Raw genomic sequence first — 17,571 nt, 5'->3', positions numbered from 1 at the left:
TTATGACAAATATCCACATGACTGACATGATACCTAAGGTGTTTTGCATTCACTGATCTAAATACAGGTGACAAAGGGAAAACTAAGATATCTTTACTTTGCGTTCCTTTGATAACGAGCTCCCAGTCTCTTGATCCAATATTCTTCCACACAGTATTCCTTTTTTTGTTCTTTTGTTGGTGGTGGTACGAAGCACTACTCACTGATTTTAAGTTGGGTTGACATCTGGTGAAAGGCAAATCTGGAGCTCTATCAGCAGTGAAGAAATGTTTGATTGTACACTAAGACAGGTGAATTTTATCTACATATATTTGGACAGACATGCTATTTTTCTGATATATTTACCAAAACATATTCATGTTGCAAATTCATGTTGATAAATCACAGAGAGGCGAAACTAAAAACAGACTGCAACTTAAGACAAAAGCAACATTTTTCAAATTTACATACATTTGGAAACTTCATAGGTTTGACACTGCAGCTTTATTATTATGATAAGAATAAAATGCCTTATTGGGGAAAAAAACGCATAAATAACTTTTTTCAATAACTAACCTTTTCACATATTACGTAATATACTTCCTTATAAGCTTGCACTTGTAGCTGTTGCTCTCTTGGTGTGACGTATACCGGGTTGCGTGTTCTCAATTAATCATCAGTAAATCATTCGAATGATTTACACATGGGCACACCGCCTGATCTGGAAACAAATCCAGCATGCACTGTTCGGATTGGGTAGCTAAAGACTCCTTTTCTCCTGGATGTCTCACTTCTGTAGTGTTTTTTAACTACTCCTCCGGTTATCTGGCAGCCAGCCATTTCTCCCAGTTGGACGCTATTACAGTAGGTAGGCGCTTGAGTGTCCTGCAGGCGCAGAGAGGAGTTGCGTTTCACGCTTTCGCTTCATGGCTCAGCGGTCTGCTCACCTTGTCCCGATCGCGCTGCTGGTGTTTGGACTTGCCGGAATCCTCCTCCTTACTATTTCCACCGAGAATGTTCAGGAGGAACCTGAGCTCAGGGTAAGGTCGGATCGGTGCGCGTCAGTGTGTTGTGCGAAGGGTGTGAAACAGGTGGTACATTTAAAAAAAAAAAATTAAATAAATAAAATTAAAAAAAATTAAATGTGGGACCAGGGAATTCGAGGACATTAGCCTTGATACCTGGATGTAACAGCCAGTGACTACTCTTGTTTATTGTCCGGATTAAGCTCTGTTTTATGTTTAATTATGGCCCCATATTTTGAATTTACATTTTATATTATGCTTAATTTTTCTAGCCCAATAGGGCCGTGTCAGTAGCAAGTGGCTTGCTGCAGAGCCATTCAACACCAAATTCTGTTACTGCTGATCCCTCATTTTTGTGTCACCAGCTTAATATCCCATGGTTCCCTTTTATAATGTAGCTCCCCTTCCACCCAGCAATAACGTGGGAATCCAGTCTGAGAAAGCAAGCACAAAGGTTTTCTTCTACTTTTTTTCCGAGGAGACAAATGCAACAGTGCGTTGAAAGGACTGAACAGACAATTAGAGCGTCTCGTGTTTTGTTTGCCATGTGTTGGGATTCCTCACAGCCGAGTGCACAGCAGTAATGAAGAATTATTATTAGGGGTGATTAGGAACATGTCTGTACATTGTTGCCGTTCACCTGCAGCACTGATATGAGACGCGTGTGGTCCCTTCCCTTTGCATTGTCGGTCACATGGGTTCCCGGGTGGGCAGATTTCAGCACACTCTCCAGATTCCTTTATTTTCAGAAGGCATTGAAGCTGTAATGATTTGATATTTATTGATCCACAGCAGCACAACGCAGACCTGCAACTGAGCTCAGAATTGAAATCTGTCTGGCTGCATAAACTTTTCCTTTAAATGTCTATACTACAAAGCATTTTACAAACAGCTGTGAGCATATACTGTAGCATAAAGCATGATCCTAAAATTATGATGAAGCACAGCTGAATCTGTGTTAATGTTACAAGTTCAGGATAACTTGTAGCACCCACACTGTAAAAAAAAAAAAAAAAAAAAAAAAAAAAAAATTCCAAATATAATTTGACTCCATTGTTTTGGCTTCTTAGAATTACAAATTATAGGCATTTTTTTTTCCAGAATTTCATACTTAAGCCTCTTATTACTCCGTTTCCAAAAAGCTGGGATGCTGTTTGCTTGTCTTCAAATCACTCTAACCATATATTGAAATGTCATACCACGTATGCAGTTGTGAAACATTTATGCGTCGCAAAGATCATTTCATTAAAGTAACCCGTGATGGGTCTTGGTCTTGTGACATGCAGGCATATAAGATGATGTCTGAAGTTCTGTTTCTGCAGATACTAATTGTTTGGCTTGCACAAACAAGTAGAGTAAAAACAATTGTAACACAGCAGTTTATATGGCAGGCAGCACAACTGGAGTGTATGAAGTGCATTTAACTAAAAGTAAGGAAAATGATTAAAATGTATTTTAGTTGATGCTTTATGCTATTAAAGTCTTACTCCTCAATTTATGGATTTTACACTCAGGTCATTCCATTTGAAATCTGCAAATTTTTACAACTTTTTCTGTTCATCTCTTATTTTCCCTAAAAATACAAATCCAGAATAAAAACTGGCTGAAAAAAGTATTTAAAAACAAAAAACAAAAACGTAAGCATTTTATCTCATCTCGTTTTTTGTGTGCAGGCCTGTTGTTGTTGTTGTTTGTTTTTTACTCTTGTTTTTGTGTTGAAGTGTGTAGCTCAAATTGTAGCTCCTGATTCATTTAAAAACCAGTTAAAATTCAGGTTTATCTTTCATAGTATGTGTGACATTAATTTTCAACCATTACCTCAGATTTGTGGGGCAACAGGATGCCTTTTAAGTTAATATATAAAAGTATTTAAGAGCTGAAGCTAAACTTTTACAGAAATTATTCTGTGTCCAAACTTTGGTTTGTTGTTCGGAGAGGGTCAAGCAGATGGTCCATGTTGATTTTTAGATGAAATGACTCATTTAAAATAATGATTTTCATTAGCCTTGAACTTGTTCATTTTTTTCTCATAGGGCCAAAACTTTGTATTATTTAAGCAGTGTGGATTGATGTAGTATTTGCATTGCACAACTCCATTAAGAGGACTCCACAGACAAACACAAAACTGATTTAAAATAAAATAAAAATGTATTATGGATACTGAGATATTTTATACATGTGCAGGGGGAGAGAGAGGATACTTAAAGGAGCTGCCAGGTAGGAAAACAGATGCAGAAATCAGAGGCAGTTCATGGATGAAGGACATGCAGAGAGTTAGTGTGACCGGGGAGGGTGCTACAGATGGGGTGAGATGGAGGCAGATGTGGCAACCCCCTAAAGGAAGCAGCTAAAAGAAGACGAAAACATGTTAGGACATCAAAGTCCTATTTTATAAAGATCTTATACTGCTGGATTAGTAGTTGAATCACTGTTTTCAAAGCAAACATGTGATCTTGTACAATATAAAATCCATAAGGCTCTTTTGATTGCCAGTTGACCTCATTTCTAGCCAGATGGTGAAGGTCACATCGCCACGATCCTTAAAGTCATTTTTGCTACTCTGCTATATTAACTTGAGGTCTGTTTCAAAGCGGTTGCCACAAAAATCTTTGTAAAGGGTGGAAAAAATGTATTTTCACTGCTTTTTCTCCTGAATTTCCCTTCTCTGTAGTATGGGATTGTCCTGGATGCTGGATCCTCACACACATCTTTATACATATACAAGTGGCCAGCAAATAAGCAAAATGGCACAGCCGTGGTCACCCAGCATAGCAAATGTCATGCTGAGGGTAGGTATCATAAGTAGCACTTCCCACACCAAAAACATTGGTAGAGTTTTGCTTGAAAAACAAAGGGTGCTTACAGCAACAAATATTTGCAGGAAATCGTGCAGACTTGTTTGACACATACGTTCATTTGAAGTTGGTGCAGTTCGTTTAGACAAATGGAAAAGTTATGTATATGCAAAAGTTGTATAGCATATGGACAATAGATGCTCAAAGTTTGAATGGTAATTAAAACATCAATGAAATTGAAGGCATTTTGGGGGGGGGGGGTTCTCTTTCTTTCGCTCTTTCTTTCGCTCTTTCTTTCTTTCGCAATTTTTACACACAAACCTTGGGAGAAGGAGGTCAGGATATTGTTTTGTTTTTTTTTTGTCCGCAGCTGTTCTTTCCCACACAGCAGGAAATAGTCTGCCTAAGATTCATTCACGGTATTGAGTGATCTAATGAGAAGTAGCCTTTATTGTGCTAACAAAGAAGACTAACCAGTTTCAACATAACTTTATACATTCATTATAAATGAACTACTCTTAAGTTAAACCTATTAGGTGTAGTTCATCACATTATTTCATAACAATATACATGCAGTTTACCTTTCATCTAATGGAAGAGTACTCTCATTACACCACATAGTAATTTATATACTTGGTTGATAATTGAGAAATAGTGGAAATCTTAATGACGAGTTGGTTGTGGGAAAGTCTGCATGGAGTTTTTTCTGAATGAGTCATTTTTATTGCATCACTGCACTGATGTCAAAGCAAATGTTTGCCTAGCAACAGTCAGGATCGAGTCAGAGTTGAGCTTTGTGGTTTGCCACTCCTGCCCTGTAAAAGGCTTTTATTCCTGTGTTAAACAACTTTTCCCCCCTTGTCATTCATGAGCACGGTGTTTATGCTGACATGTTTCATAATAAAACGATCCTAAGAAAGGATTTGTAGATGGATGTCTTGAGGAGGAAATATGCGTTCTTATTTAAATATAAAGTGTTTTTCCCAAATCATTTTTTTTTCTGAGTTAATGCAGATAACTTGCTTTAATATTACTTATTCTGTGACTTTAGATAACGTTAATATTTTAAAATTTCACACACAATTCAGCAGATTTTCATACAGCTGGCTGGGAAGCTGGGATAGTAGTTGGATTCTTTTGTATTGCAGCACCACAAGGATATGGGTCACAATTGCTAACACTGATTTTTGTGAATATTACACCAAGTTGATTATGTTATCAAACAGATTTTGTTTGTTCGACATGTTCATCATTCGCTCAGGTGAAGGAATTGCAAGTTATGCAGGTCAACCGGGAGCAGCAGGGCAAAGCTTAGAAGCATGTCTGGATCACGCAGTGAAGAGCATCCCAAAAGACAAGCACCAGCTCACACCTGTGTACCTGGGAGCCACAGCCGGCATGAGGCTTCTGCAGTAAGTCGTGTCTGTTTTGTTTCCATGTGTTTTAGTTATGCATCACCTTAATTTTGATCCTGTTCCAAGTAAATCTTGTAATAATGCTAAAATGGCAATCCATACTGGCCTTTTTAACCGGCTTACACATTCATTAAACAAGATGAATCTCATGGAGATGAATGTGTTGGGAATATAATTATTTCTGTGCCAAATATAGCAAGTTTCTACAGTGCAGAGAAAAGTGAAAAAAGCTAAATGTTGTTTAAGAGTTCTCAGAATAGCTGTTGCACTGTTTGTTGTAATGACTCCACTGGACAAACCTAACCAGCTTCATGATATGTTTGACTCCTGGATAATAGACTAAGAGGTCCTGCTTCAGAAAATGAGGTATCCACCAAAAATGGTCTCCCCTAGATTCAGTTTCTCTCTTGCAAATTTCTTACCATCATAACGTGTTTTCTGTAAAAGAGCTGCTTAAATGTAATCCTTCATTTAAGACTGTTTTAGCCAGATTATTTTAGCGGCAACCCTTGTTGCATTGAATGGTCTGAGGATGAAAAAATATAAACACGAGGAATAAGCAGTGATTGCAAATTTCATAGGGCTGAAGTCACATGTTTCAGGATAATTTGGCTGTGTTATGTTATTTTAAAATAAGGAAATTACCTTAAAAGTGTTTGTAGCCACCTGCAAGCACTTAAGCCTCTCCTCCCTCTGCATTTCTTATTGGAAAGACAAACACATCTGAGGGTCTCTCAAAACCTGTAGATCCCCTCAATATCCACACACTGAAGTTCACAGAGAATTGATTGGACAGTGTAAAGTTGTTTTATGTGTTGATCTCTAGTATCCTGAGCAGGATATGTTTTACATTTGTACCAGTTCTATTGTGCCTGGTGGAGGGCATGCAGCAATGGGGTCAAACCAAAGTCTATAAAGTTAAGAGCATTGAGTGGGGATGGTGACGGGGCATTCAGACATGTAGATAAAATTGAAGGTATGAGTGTTGAAAATGCAAAGCATTATCGAGAAGAGTTTAAATGTATTCAAATATTTGGTTTAGTGGCTTAACGTTGCCTGCAGACAGGAATCCATCTTTTTATTTTCAGTTCAGCCAGCAAAACTGCCTGATTGGGTTTAGGCAGCTATCAAGTATGGATTTAAACATCTGGAAGAAGGCCTCCTGTCCTTGTATGTGTACCATAACTCAATCAAATATGCAGCGGAAAACAGCTGGACAGTCACTCAGTCTAACTTGCATGCGTGCGTAAATCATTTGATTCTTGCAAATGTGTTTTAAAAGCTGTTTTGTCACAAATGCATTTCCATACACAAATACACCACCTCATTTTATAGTTTGAGCTGTTTTGTTTGTGGGTTTTACTGACGAGTATCAGCATGAATGTTTACTAAAATGTTTTTCATGTAGCACTGACACTAAACTTTAATGTGACACACAATCTTGACTTCAGCTTATTCTAAACTCTAATAATAATAATAATAATAATAATAATAATAATAATAATAATAATAATAATAATAATAATAATAATAATAATAATAATAATCATCATCATCCTTTAATTTAAATTTACTGGGAGATCTAAAGACCTCATAAGGATGACTTATAGCTTGGAAAATATCTGGAAAAGATTTCATATAATTTAAATGTTAGTTTTGACTTTAATCTGTTCTTTAGTTCCTGTCTGCATATTTGTCTCATGCAGAGGTAATGAACAGATTAAAAATAAATAAATAAAAAATCATAATGTTCTATAGTACTTCTAGTAACTTTATTATTTAATTTCTTCTTTGCCTTTTCTGTTATGAAGCAATTAAGTAAATGTAAATCTTTGGTGGGCATTTCTGCTCCCCTGGCCTTATGTTTGACACCCCTGATTTGCAGTTTTAAAACTTGTGCCTGAAGCTTACAGCAGAAGGTTTTTGTTTTTTTTTTCTTTTTTTTTTTTTTTTAAATAATGAAGTGTTCATAATTATCATCATGATCATCATTCTTCCTAATGATTTGCTGAAAGTCTTATCACTAAAAATCTTGATTATATTTGTTTTTATTTGTTTTTCCTTGTTCAGTTTATCTAGTCCAGAGCTGTCCACTCAGATTCTGAAGGAAGTGGGACAAAAAATCCAGTCCTACCCTTTCGACTACCGGGGAGCAGCCATACTGAGTGGCAAAGAAGAGGGGGCATATGGATGGGTCACAGTTAACTATCTCTCAGAGAACTTTATTAAGGTATCCAAGTGTGTAAATGTGAAAATCAGTAGGAATCTGCAATACTATTTATGAGGAGACTAGAAGTCAGTTATTGCTGTCACTGTGAAACTTCACCAGCAAATTGATAACATTATGAGAGCGTTTGTATTGCAAGTTTTCTGAAAATGGCTTTATATATTCAGTAAGGCATTAGTTTAATTTGTAAATACTTTTCCAAAACAGAGATGCAAACATTGGATGAAGCCAGGTTTTTGTGACTGTTCCTTTGCAGTATGGCTTTGAGGGGCACTGGTTCAGCCCCAGCAGACCGACAGTGGGAGCTCTCGATCTGGGTGGCGCGTCCACGCAGATAACATTTGCTACTCAGGAAAAAATTGAGAACAAAGACGATCTGATGAAGCTGCGCCTTTATGGTCATGAGTATACTCTGTACACACACAGCTTCCTGTGCTATGGGAAGGACCAGTTCCTCATGACACTGCTGGCTCATATAATGAAGGTAGTGTAACGTGACACTTAAATCACAAGAAAAGCTCAAAAGAAAAATCCTGTCCACAAAATGACTGTTTTTCAGGATTTTACATCAATTACTTTTATACATGAACTAATCAATTTATCCAAAACAAGATTCATCCCAAACCTAACCAGTCACTAGGCCTAACCAAATGTTAGATCTTGCCACAAAAACACAGAATGACTACAGGGAGCAAAGAATAGAGCTGAGATGTTGCTGCTGCCAGAACCAGACTTTCTAAGCAGCACCAGGAATGTTGCAGCGGAGCCAATCAGCAAAATGCTGAGATTTAGAGAATGTCACTTAGTTATTCTTCTAACCACAGTGTAAAAAAAAAACAAAAAAAAAAAAACACTTGGGTAATAATGCGAACACAGACGGCCAAATACATAAATGATGAAGAAGGGGACAGGCCCAGTGATTCTGAAACTCTTTTTCTGAAATCGCCACTTCAGGTTCTCCCTGGCTTCAGTCTAATATGATGCGTAGTATTAGACTTTAGCTTTGTAACACAGAAATGTTCACTCCTATAATAGAATAACGTAAGTGTAGGTATGTGGCTTTAAAACTGGCACATTAAAATGAGTTACTAGGAACTCCATTCAGTAAATGTCAGCTGCAAGTTAAGGTAGAAACATGCAGCTATGTAGAGAGGAACATATCTAACTATACTGATGTATTTTTAAGGTCAACTTCTCCAATAAAATCACCAGTATAATGTATATAAGATCATTGTACTCAATGTTTCCTCTTCCTCAGTCTCAGGGTTACCCTCAGTCTGTCACTCACCCCTGCTATCCTGCAGACCACAGCAGGACGGTGAAGCTCAGCAGTATACTCGACTCTCCATGTACAGTAAAGTACAAACCCAGCTCCTACGACCCTCATGCTTCTGTGACAGTACATGGCAGCGGACACTATGAATACTGTCTGGGTAACGTGTCTGAAGTCTTCTCCTTCAACAGCTGTCCCTTCTCCCAGTGCTCATTTGACAAAGTCTTCCAACCAAATGTCACCGGAGGTTTCATGGTAAGAGAAGCAGAACAAATGCTTTCTTGAACTTAAAGCTCAGCCTGTATGTCAAAGGTGCCGCCACAATCCCAGATTTCTTTTCACAAAACTTTAATGTTTTAAAGCTGCTATACTGTTTCTGAAAGTAACATCATTGCAGACCACACTATACATTCAAGATTGTTCCTGTCCATGCTGTCATAAGCACAGGTCTGTTTATCAAGGGTAGTTGAATATTAACATTTGCTTTCCTCCTGAACAGTGACACCTTTTCTCAGGTGTAGTTTGGTAATCAAATTACACCTGCCCTACATGCCAAGTCATTCTAACCTCGAACATCACCAGATGTTTTGAGTCTCATCCTCTCTCACATTAAGACGGGCCTCCCCGCTGATCAACCTACAACAATTTGCATATCAAGCAAACATGTCAACGGAGGATGCAGTCATCATAGCTCTCCACAACTAAATCTGGAAAACTCCAGTGTAAGAATGCTGCTGTAGGTTTCGTGAGTAACAGATCCCAGAATATCAGGGTGGGAGATCGCTCTTATCCTGAACACTGGCACATCACAGAGGTGTGTTGTCAAATTTACTGATCATGCCACCATAGCAGGACTAATATCAGAATGGTGAAACCGCCTACATAGAGGTGGTATGTAATCTCAGATTGGTGTTATCGCTCTCACCTGGACTGAAACGCTGCATAAACCAAGGAAACAATAGTGGACTATCTCCAGCAGACCAGCTTCTACCAGTGAGCCGTCAAGTCTTGTTTCAAAACAAAAAAAATTATATTTATATTGGTCCTTTTTTTTTTTTTTTTTTTTTTTTTTTTTTGCTTCAAACCTAGAGCTGCTAAACAATGTTTTATTATTTTGTGAACAATCATGGTAGAGATGTCTTCTAAAATGATTCCTATGTGACCTCCTCACAAATCTTACACATTTTGAAGGAGTTTTGATCTTTGCAAAGAGACATTGCTGCTGAGTTTTTCAAAGGCATCATTTGTGTTTGGCTTTTGCCTTTTTAGATACCCCATAGTTCTATTCAAGAGAAGGCATGTCGCACTAACGCGATCTTGAGTGGAACGCATTTATATTCTATCCAGGGTGAGCTACCATTTAACTGTACTGGTGGTAAGTGCATATAAATCAAAACATATCTTGAAGTTCCATCCACACAGGATGACCCTGATGGTTGGCCACTAGTATTAATTCCAGGCTCCGGTTGCCTGGGTAACCCTCTATTGCGTTTCCTACTGTGTCAGAGGTCAATCAACTCTGCAGTTGCTTGACGTTGCTGAATATAGTTAACTTTACACGGTTGCCTTTCAACATGGCTAACTTTTATTTGATTGTTGTGCTGTAGCTGTATCACTTTTTACATACAAGCTTTTTTCTTTTCCCTTTTCTGTTTTCAGGCTTTCTCTGCTTTCTTCTATGTTCACTCATTCCTTCAACAAGTCACTGGCATAACTGCTAGCTCTCCTTCGGAACTACAGGATGTGACCAAAAAAGTGTGCAGCATGAGTTTCACCCAAGTAATCACCTTTTCTATTCATGCTTTACTTATCCAGAACATCTGTTTCTGGCAGCATGTGAAAATATTTATTGTATTTTTCCAGATGATGCTTCTCGCTCCAGAGCAAAAGTCCCGTTTGCATTACTACTGTGCTGCCTCTGTGTTTCTCAATACTCTCATGTTGAGAGGATATGGCTTCAATGACACAACATTCCCACACATTTCTTTCCAGAAGAAGGTGATTATTATCTCTTTCCAGTTAAAAACAAAACATGTCAATGCTCCATTGCAAATGGATGGGAGTTGATCCAAATATATTCACATCATTATGTTGCTGACCCTGCAGGTTGCTGACACCATGGTGGGTTGGGCTCTGGGCTACATGCTGAGTTTAAGCAATTTGTTGCCAGCAGAGCAACTGGAGCTGAGAAAGGCCCTGACCCCAGGAGTGTGGGGATCCCTCATCTTTCTTTTTGTCATGCTCCTTGCCGCAGTGCTTTCCTTCTACTTATTTAGAGTTTATAATGGACAGAATAAGAAAAGAGGCAGTGAAAGCACAATTTAGCTAAGAAATGATGTCAGGTTTTTGTTTTGTTTTTTATTTTGCTCTGAACACTGACCCGACAAGGAAGATTTGGAGCAAGATTTAAGTTTTAATTTAAGCATATTCTCTGTTATATAATACCATAGTTTGCTTTTGAATTTTTTTTTTACACCAATTGGCTTATTTTTAACTAGTGCTAAATGTAAACTGTGGTTTGTTCATTGACTGCAAAAGTTTTAACATGACATATACAAAATGTTTTGACTTTAACATGTTTATACAGTTTGCTGCTTTAACCTATAATTCAGTGGTATGTATAAAATGAGTGAAACCACTGCATTAACTTGCTGTGAATGTAAACTACTTTAAAGCTGACAGTGAGTACTCTGACTTTAGTTTGAAAAACAATGCCAACGTGAAAGTGCCTTAAAAGTGCATCTTTTTTAATGGCCAGCAGGTGGCAACTCGCTCAAAAACACTGGAAGTCTACTGGAAAATGGCCCTCGGCTTCCTTTACTCTGACCTCAGCGAACCCAGTTTTTGATGCAAGTTTCAAGTCATGCTGAATAAAATATTAAATGCATTTTGTGAATATCTGCTGCTATTTGACTCAGAAAGGCATTTGACCACAGATATTATCCAATGACCTACTGTAGGTGGGCAGCAGTTGTCCTTTGCTTCTCTGTCAAATCCACCCTTCACTTGGCACTAGGGCTGAAACCGAAGATGGCAGCACTGCATGTACAAGGATGCCAGCTGCCGTTAAACTCCGAAGAAGAAGAAGAAGCTGTGTCCCAGAATTCATAATGCGGCCCTGCTTAGTTTACAACAATGGTGACAGCTAGTTCATCTTAATATTACTCTTATTATTCTTTCTGGGTCACAAAATAAATGTTTAACAGATTTTCAGGCGAGAATGTAGCTGTATAAACCTCAAATATCTGCTCAGTTTATCAAGACACCACATATTTTCAAAAGCGCTCCAACGTTTTTGGAGACGTCTGTTACCCACCAGCTCGATAGTCAGCCGGGGGCAAGGCTCACTAGAGCCCGTGAGAACACCGGACTCCCGGCAAATAGTTTTCAAACTCACCACAGTCTTTCACTATATATATATACAATATATATAAGTCACTTAGATAACTTAAAAGTGTTATTGTTTGGCTTTTTTTTTTTTTTTTTTTTTTTGTATTTTATTTGTTCCTGAGTAAATCGGTTTGGCTGAGATTAAAGTTATTGTTTTTACACAGCTGAATAAACATCAAGCAGACAACTGATTATCAGAAGTGTGAGGTGCTCGAGAATATACTCCGGTGTCCTGTTATGTTTTAGATAGCAAGGAGTTTATTAAACTTCACCGAAACTATCATCTTGTTTTATTTTTAGTTAGCACACACCTTAAACACTTAAAGCTGTAAGCTAATGATAGTTATATAAGAGCAGATGCATGCTGGTGCAATAAGCTGTACGTTTTACGTCCAATGGATGCATAATCTGATTAGTCGACTAATTGCAAAAATAATCGTTTGTGGCAGCCCTACTTGGCACCAACATGAACAGCAAGATTGCAACGATGAAAACATAACAGGACTTGTATACAGACTCAAATAGATTCATAGGCTCAGATCTTTTAATAAGTGCCGCTGTAGATTTTACAGTGCCAGTTGGCTTGACCAGGCTACGCCACAGCCTGTTAAGAAAATCGACGAATCGCAATATAAGCTCAACCAATTCTTGTTTTTTAAAGTCCTTAAGGATATACGCTTTGCAATCATTGCGCCCTGGAAAAAAGAAGTGTAAAGAACTCTATGGTCACCAAATCACATGACATTCATGCTCATGAGTGTATGTAAACATTTGACCACAAATATATATTGATATTTGATATAACATTTGTTTATAACTAGAATTATGAAATAATATCATTATCTTTCACATGATATGTTTTCTACCCCAAATTTAAACCCTCTGCATTTTTGTATGTTTTTTGTTCTGATCAATGACTGTAGAAAAAAAGTCATTGCCCTTTAAAATATTCATTTGGACTGCAGATACCAAAATGCATTTCTTTTTTCCGGTATGTTTGAACTGCCTTCAGAATAAAATTAAGTTTTAAAACATTTCTAATAAGGAATTTTCACAGTTTCTTCCATAGCTTTTCCATGAACAGCAAGAAATAAAACAATGAAAAGATTACACATCATAAGACGTATGGAATATCTGTATGTTTATTATTATTATTAATGGTGGCGATAGTAAGTCGTAGTATTATTTATTTCGAAGGGTCATACCGGAAGTTAACTTGATTTTGCCGGCTAGCTGTATTATGGCGGTGCTAGAAGGAACTAGATGATGTCTTTTATTTTGCAATGATTTATAGCTTTTGCATTCCCGTCCAGATTACAATATAGAGATATAAATGTGTTACTTCCGTATTAGTTTCTACGCATAGACACGAAGCTTGTTTGGAAAATCCGAGCGTTACGCTTGCTTTGCTAGTGTGCTCCTTGAGAAGTTTAGACATGTGCACACAGACGAAGGCGGCTGCTCTCATGGCCAACATACCGCAGGCAGACATCGACCCTTCCGGAGTATTTAAGTACGTCTTGATCCGTGTTCATAGCCGAGAGGAGGGGGACGACTCGGAGGTGGATATAGTCCGAGGATACGGCTGGGCTGAGTACCACGGTGAGTAAGGACAACGCTCAGAGCGCTCTGTTTTAAGCGTAAAATACACCTCCATCTGCACCTGGACGCACCAGAGATGTACCCCCGAGATCAAACAAACAAACAAACAGATGACCCAGCTTTGCTTCTGTCCTAATACTGACTCATCTCGAGGACCTGTCTCCCACCTCCGTGTTGTTCTTGATTGTCCTCCTACCCTCGCCATACCTACAGACTGTATGTAAACGATGGACATAAACAGTTGCCCTCCCAGTGGCTGTTTTGTTGTGGCCATAGTCAGAATTCATCCAAAGCTTTAACAACCTGTCATTAAAAACATGGCCGCAGGTCATTGCACAACATGGATAGCATGCTGTTAAATAACATACGCTTGATCAGCATCACTTGTGAGATATTTTGTTTGTTTTTAATGATGATTGGACAGTGCATTGCTCTGAATTGTAGGACAGCATTATTCCCTGTCCTTTCACGAAGGACAGTGACCAGTGTATCTCCTGCTAAATGAGATGATAAAGGGAGGGACCATGTTGCAAATAATAATATTACTTATAACCAGCTTAATTAACCCCATCTAGATGGGACTGGCAAAAGAGAGAACCCAAATAAGTTCATATAAACACAGTTATACTGTTGTCACAAGACGCACTCTAACAATTGTGCCCATTGATGATGAGGTCAGAGATTGGTCTAAAGTAAAAGATTTTCATGTCATTTCTCAAGTGGTGCATTAAAAAATTTATTATTTTGAGTTTCATAATAATTTGAATCTGCCTCCCCATAGTTTCCTGTTCTACCTCCGCATATAACCAACATTAGGATGTGTCTAGGTGTCCACAGGTGTGCGCACATGATTTCTTCCCTGAACTTATGTTCACTTTGAAATCAGTGTGTGTGTGTGTGTGTGTGTGTGTGTGTGTGTGTGTGAGAGAGAGAGAGAGAATGAAGCAATGACTCTGATCCATCATAAGGAAAGATAAGTTTTTGTCAGTGCAAAACAGGGTATAGTAAATGCAAGAGAGACAGGTGAGATATTTTAAAAGGGAAAAAACAGACAAACTGGACCTGAAAATATCTTAAAAGTTTATTTTGTGACCCAGAAAGAGTAAATGGCCTGTATTTGTATAGCGCTTTTCTATTCCCTAAGAACCCCAAAGCGAGTAAGTAGAAGTAATAAGAGTAATATTAAAACTAAAAGGAGGACGCATTTGTCGGCTGCATTCGGAGTCTACGAATTTGGACAGCCTTTGGTGCATCGCTGTGACGTAATCCGTCTACACATGCGGCCTCAGGAGGATGCAGCCCATGAATTTGGACACCCCCTATATCCCTGTCCCATCCTGATCACGCCAAAAATAATCTTAACATGTTCAATTTAGCTGCTTCCAGCTAGGCCTCCCCTATTTTTTTTTTTTAAGTTTTGTTTTTTTCTTTTTTCTTTTTTTGCTACTTCACTCAATCCTATCAATCAATCAATTTATTTATAAGCACATTTAAAAACAACACAGGTTGACCAAAGTGCTGTACGTAGTAAAAAAAAGTAAAAAGCATCACTCTGTGTTCCACCCTCTTCTTAATGTCTACCACAGCCATCCCAGTCCTTTTTGCATATCCACCACCATCTATCGTTCAACATTTCTCTCCTTAACACCTTATCGCCTCTGTTCCTGCATGTCCACTGAAGTCTACTTTAATATCCACTCACGCCCTCCTTCAGAATCACGCCTTCAATTTCCAGCTTCAAACTCATAATCCTGTCTGACAGTCTTCACCTCCACAACATTCTTCATATACTCTTGTCAAGATTACCTCTACTCTATTTTACTTCATATCTACACCATAGTAGAACTATCTCGATCCACCTCCAATGCTTCTGGCCTCGCTTCCGTTCCAGCTGTTTTTCTGCACACACAATATATCTACTAATCTTCCCCCATTCATAAATGCTCTCTGTTTACCAGACAGTTTCTACACTTAAAGTCCCTGCTCTCTCCTTCACACTCCTAATTTTCCTTCAGTCTCGCTGCCTCCTAACATGCCTTCTCCCTTTCCTTTTCCTTTGTCTTTGGCCAACACAAGGCAAAGTTTCAGCACAGTTTCTAAGGTCAGCCTGTTGGCCAGCAGCATCATTTTTACTTCTTTTTTTTGTCAGGGTAATATCTTATCTACTACTACTCTAAATTGCTATTCTAATATAAATATGTATAATTTATATGGATTTCTTTCTATTCAACACAATTCATAATATAAATATTAAATGGAAAAAGTAAAATGTATAGACTTTGTTTCTATTACCCAGTTATTAGTAAGTACATTAAGCAAACATTACTAAGAAATGAACAAAGAATTTCTGTGTGGCTCAAGCACACGGCCACAATATGCTCAAATATCCCTCATGCCACAGATAAAGTGCGGCCTAGAGAATCCACATTTCCCCAACCAGTCAAAAGATCTGTAGACTTTATGCATGGCTCTGCCCCTATCCCCTACCCAACCTCCACCTTTCCTCCGCTTTGTCTCTTTTATATTGTGGAGGAGGAATTATCACCACCTCCAGCCTGTCGTTGATAGCTCTGTGCAGACCATACATTAAGGCCTCACCGTGCCTGCGCTTTCTCCTCAGGCTCAGCTTTTCACTTTTTCACAGTTTTGACCTTTTCTCCTCCCTATGAGCTGCACGACGAGCTTGTTGTGCTCCTTGTTTCTATAGGGGAAGCAAAGACACTGTTTTACATCTAATGTATATTTTACATGTCTGTGCACTCATTGACCGACTGCCTCATTTTGGCTTTGGAATTTTGTAATGAAGGGATGTTTATGTAATCCGTTGGTGCTTATTATGTAGTATTGGTACACAATATGGAGCGGCACAAAATATTATAAACACTGTATAATAACAGGCAGCCTTCAGGATAACCGCAGACTTTATGAATGCAATACTGATGGCTTTGCATTTAGTAATGACAGGTCTGTGCTGCTCTCTGCTGGACAACACTGAAAGCACAGTACATGCAATTTTATTTAACAGCTGACCAACCTCATGAAACTCAATGAACACTGTATGGACACATCCACATACCAAGCAGGCATTTGAAATTATAAATAAAACTCCAGTTACAAACTCTAAGTCACCAAGCTATATTTTCTAAGGCAATAATTCATACTTTGATGTAGAAAATATTCCAAAAACTTTGTTTCTGAGTTGTATCCATCCTTTTCCCAGCTGACATCTATGAGAAGGTAGCAGAGGAGCTGGAAAGGGACGGGCACTTGGACTGTGAGTGTATAGGAGGAGGGAGAATCAAACATGACCCCCAGGCCAAGAAGATCCATGTCTACGGATACTCCATGGTGGGTGATTCTGATCTGTAAATACTGAGAAAGTATGAATACAATGATGGTTTTTGGGTTTTTTTAGTGGTTTAAATCAAATGTTATTTCATCTTTCTGATGAAACACTGATGTGTCTTTTTTGATCACAGGGATTCGGAAGAGCAAACCATGCAGTGACCACTGAGAAACTCAAGGTTCGGTATCCAGACTATGAGGTGACCTGGGATAATGAAGGCTACTGAAATAAACTTTAAACAGCTTCTACTTAATTCCCTGTAACCCTGGACTGATGTATTTTTTTTGTAACCCTTCGTTATCAGGCTAAACACATTTAGGATTTTTCTTTTTATTAATACAACAGCTTTAAGTTTTCACCTTCCTTCCTTGTGTAAAACATAACAGCTTTTCATAGTGTAGCTAATAATTTAATGAATTTGTCATGTGGAAACATTTAAAATAAATGACTGCCTGCGCTGGCTTTGCAGATTACCGCCTCTCCTTCACTGACTCGTTTTAGAGTCATGATCCCTCATAA

The 17,571-nt window shown here is 38.3% G+C and overlaps 2 protein-coding genes across 2 annotated transcripts; both read left to right on the top strand.

Annotated features, from left to right (window-relative positions):
- Positions 1-633: 633 nt before the first annotated feature.
- Positions 634-11,601, top strand: entpd2b (ectonucleoside triphosphate diphosphohydrolase 2b). The gene is made up of 9 exons (XM_004538449.5): positions 634-1,019; positions 3,676-3,793; positions 5,061-5,211; positions 7,285-7,444; positions 7,698-7,925; positions 8,700-8,969; positions 10,374-10,493; positions 10,578-10,712; positions 10,821-11,601. The coding sequence occupies exons 1-9, from the start codon at positions 906-908 to the stop codon at positions 11,037-11,039; spliced, it is 1,515 nt and encodes a 504-aa protein (XP_004538506.2). The 5' UTR covers positions 634-905; the 3' UTR covers positions 11,040-11,601.
- A 1,713-nt stretch (positions 11,602-13,314) lies between these two features.
- phpt1 (phosphohistidine phosphatase 1) lies at positions 13,315-17,522 on the top strand. Its single transcript, XM_004538450.3, has 3 exons — positions 13,315-13,706; positions 16,927-17,054; positions 17,186-17,522. The coding sequence occupies exons 1-3, from the start codon at positions 13,541-13,543 to the stop codon at positions 17,276-17,278; spliced, it is 387 nt and encodes a 128-aa protein (XP_004538507.1). The 5' UTR covers positions 13,315-13,540; the 3' UTR covers positions 17,279-17,522.
- The last annotated feature ends 49 nt before the right edge of the window (positions 17,523-17,571 follow it).

Source organism: Maylandia zebra, linkage group LG7, assembly GCF_041146795.1.
Source record: "Maylandia zebra isolate NMK-2024a linkage group LG7, Mzebra_GT3a, whole genome shotgun sequence".
Lineage (NCBI taxonomy): Eukaryota > Metazoa > Chordata > Actinopteri > Cichliformes > Cichlidae > Maylandia > Maylandia zebra.
The sequence above is the reverse complement of the archived record's forward strand: the minus strand, read 5'-3'. Positions and strand labels throughout refer to the sequence as shown.